The 3,037-nt window shown below is 35.2% G+C and overlaps 1 protein-coding gene across 2 annotated transcripts in view; it reads left to right on the top strand.

Moving 5' to 3' along the window:
- Positions 1 to 3,037, top strand: part of LOC106876533 (uncharacterized) — a 152,231-nt gene that overhangs the window by 122,227 nt on the left and 26,967 nt on the right. For both annotated transcript variants that reach the window (XM_014925136.2, XM_014925120.2), the window contains exon 2: positions 1,046 to 1,193. In XM_014925136.2, coding sequence (XP_014780622.1) covers positions 1,081 to 1,193 — 113 coding nt within the window. In that variant the 5' untranslated portion in view covers positions 1,046 to 1,080. The remainder of the gene's footprint in view (positions 1 to 1,045; positions 1,194 to 3,037) is intronic.

Raw genomic sequence — 3,037 nt, 5'->3', positions numbered from 1 at the left:
CCTCCTTGGGTCTTTTTATTATCACTACGACACACATAGTCCCCAGTTGGTAACATTGATTTCAAGGCCCTCCTAGATGAGAAACTGGCATTCCACTTAATGTCTATGTTCCATGCTGGCATGGATTGGAGAGTTATTAATGTAGAAATATGGTATCGTAGCTACTAACAGTTGAGTGTTGCGTAGTCTAGACGGCGTTTTTAGATTTCATTATTTTCTTTAACCCGGGCAAAGCCGGGTATTTCTGCTAGTATATATATATATATAGGGAAACATCTAAAAATTCTCAACTTTTCACGTTTTTCTCACATTCAGTTTTTAATTCGTTATGATATGTGGTTTATGCCTGATGAATATGCTTGAGATATTTCTCAACATATGAAATTATTAATAGCACATGAAAACATGTGGTGTCTCTGTTAAATAATATTTATCTCTCACCAGATGGAATACTTTTTTCTTGATCTTACCATCACCAAACAGTACATCATATGTATGTATGTATGTATGTATGTACACAACAGGTTGATCAAAGGTATAATAGATGCTCACCCAAGGTGTCATGCAGTGGGACTGAAGCCAAAACCATGCAGATGGGAAGCAAATTCTTGGTCACACAGAAATGCCTGGACCTTGATAACAAAAAATTCTTTTTATGATTTATGTTATAATAAAATGACAAACTAAATCTCGTGTTTTATTCTGCACTTAGATCATTTAATATCTGCTCTTCTATGTTTGCATGGGTCAGATGGAATTTGTTGAGATAGATTTTTCTACAGCTGGATGCCTTTCCTGTCATCAATCCTCACCTGTTTCCAAGTTAGGCAATAGTTCCCATGATGACTGGAAATGAACAATTGTGCTATTGTGACAATGATGCTCTTTATAACTTCCTCTTACCAATCACACAAGCCCTTAAAAGGGTTTATCATCCCTGTCCTTTCTCCTCTAATATTTAAAAAACAAAAAAAAAAATTATGTATAATTTTTGGTGAAGTTTGTTTGGCTAAAGTCAAGTTATGTTTTCATGTTTCTCTTAAAGGTGTCCAAGGGCAATGTAACAAGGAATATCAGACAATGAGAATCCAAGAATGTGAGAGTCTGTTACAGTTAACACACTTCGACATTAATTCCCAGATAACCAAGACAGTGAATTCATGGATGGCATCTGATATGGTGAACATTTGCAGGTACTTAAATTTTTTGAAGTTATTTTCTTATCAGAATATTTATAGTCCACTACAGGATAAAGGAGATATTTGTAAGTGACTGTCAAAGATTATCAATTTTAATAACTCTCAAACTTTTAAATGAAGGTATTGTGGCCTAGTGTAGGGTGCTGGGCTCATGATCATTAGATAACAAGTTCAATTCTGGTACCAGGCAGTGCATTGTGTCCTTGAGCAAGGCACTTCATTTCACATTGCTACAGTCTGACTTGTCTGACTCATAGCAGCAATTAGAGTTTATTACTGTGATGGACAAACATCCCATTCAATGCAAAGCTGTTTTACTTTCACTTTCTTAATTACCTCAGAAGTATCCAGATTCATTAGACTGGAACTTGATATTTTAAAACAGTGGATCTCAATCGGGGTTCATATGGCCCCTGAGGGTCCATATGGCCCCTGAGGGTCCATATGAGATTTTTAGGGGTCCAAAATAGTATTTTCAGGGCCCCAGAAAAAATTTTGCTTAAGATGTATGTATTGTAAAAAACAGCTAGGTCTCTTTCTCTAACATTTTACATAGTTCAACTGACACAAGTTAAAGTGTGAAAAGCAAAATAAGAATTTTGAAGGAAGTTATTATAGAACTAGTTCTTAAACATCGAATGGCTCTGGGAGTCAACAAGAATAAAATAGTAATCAAAGGGGCCCATAGATAAGATATGGATGAGAACGCCTGTTTTAAAACCTGAAAGTATAAAACAGTCTGCATTGAATGGGATGCTTGTCCAGGAGGATGAATGACAAAATTGATCCTTCACTAGATTTGAAATAATATTCAACTCTCAGTGTATCTGCCAGCTTAAGCCTGTTTCTGTGTGGAAAATATTACAATTGTTGCACAATTTTGGCTGAGTTTGCTTTCCACTCAAGTAAAGCATTTTCTCATATGTTGAGTTAGTTTTAACATAATTATTTCAAGGAGTGTAAAACATGTTAACTAAAAACAGTTGAGTTGTTTGGCAACTATGAGTAAAAATTCCAAGCATTTCTCTATGAATATACATACACACACACACACACTGTCTCTCTTTTTCTTGTTACTCTCTGTCTTTCTTTTTCTCTTTCTTTTTTTCTTTTTTTGTCTCAGGAGCTAAGAAATCCTCTAAGTAGATGTACAATTGTAGGTATAAAAATGTAGAAATATTCTGGAAATAAATTATTGTTAGGTGCCAGCTGTTTGAAAGACCAACAGTTAAGTTAGTTTTAATACATTTAAAACTACTAGTAGGACCCGTAGAAATTCTACAGAACATAAAAGATTAAGAGAAGCTATTTAAGAAAGAAAGGATGTTGCATTTTTATTTTTATTTTGCTAAGTATTTCACTTCCATTCACAATAATATATTAAATTTTAAAATTTCCCTCTACTAAGCACTTAATATTTCTCTCTTTCTCTCTCCCTCTTCAGCAAGCTTTTTAATCATGTAATTCCTGTCTTCATGTCTTTAACATTTCTCTCTTTCTCTTCACCTCTCTCTTCTGCTAACTCTCCTGCCCATCTCTTTTTTACCTGCCATTCTTTAACTTCACCACCAGAACATTACCTTCTGCTAAATATTGTATCCTAAACATATCTCTTTCTCTTTACCTTTCCCTCCCCACCTAACAGCACGTCATTAGCACTTTTCTCTCTCTCACTCTCTTTTTTTTTGTCTTGCTCTTCGCTTCTCCCTTCAACTGACCACATGATGCATTTGGCCTTATTATACCTCTTTCTCTACTTCTTCCTCACTTCTTTCTTTTCTACTCACACTCCTCTCTCTCTCTCTCTCCCTCTCTCTCTCTCTCTCTCTCTCTCTCTC

This window comes from Octopus bimaculoides, chromosome 5, assembly GCF_001194135.2.
Source record: "Octopus bimaculoides isolate UCB-OBI-ISO-001 chromosome 5, ASM119413v2, whole genome shotgun sequence".
Taxonomy (NCBI): Eukaryota; Metazoa; Mollusca; class Cephalopoda; order Octopoda; family Octopodidae; genus Octopus; species Octopus bimaculoides.
The sequence above is the reverse complement of the archived record's forward strand: the minus strand, read 5'-3'. Positions and strand labels throughout refer to the sequence as shown.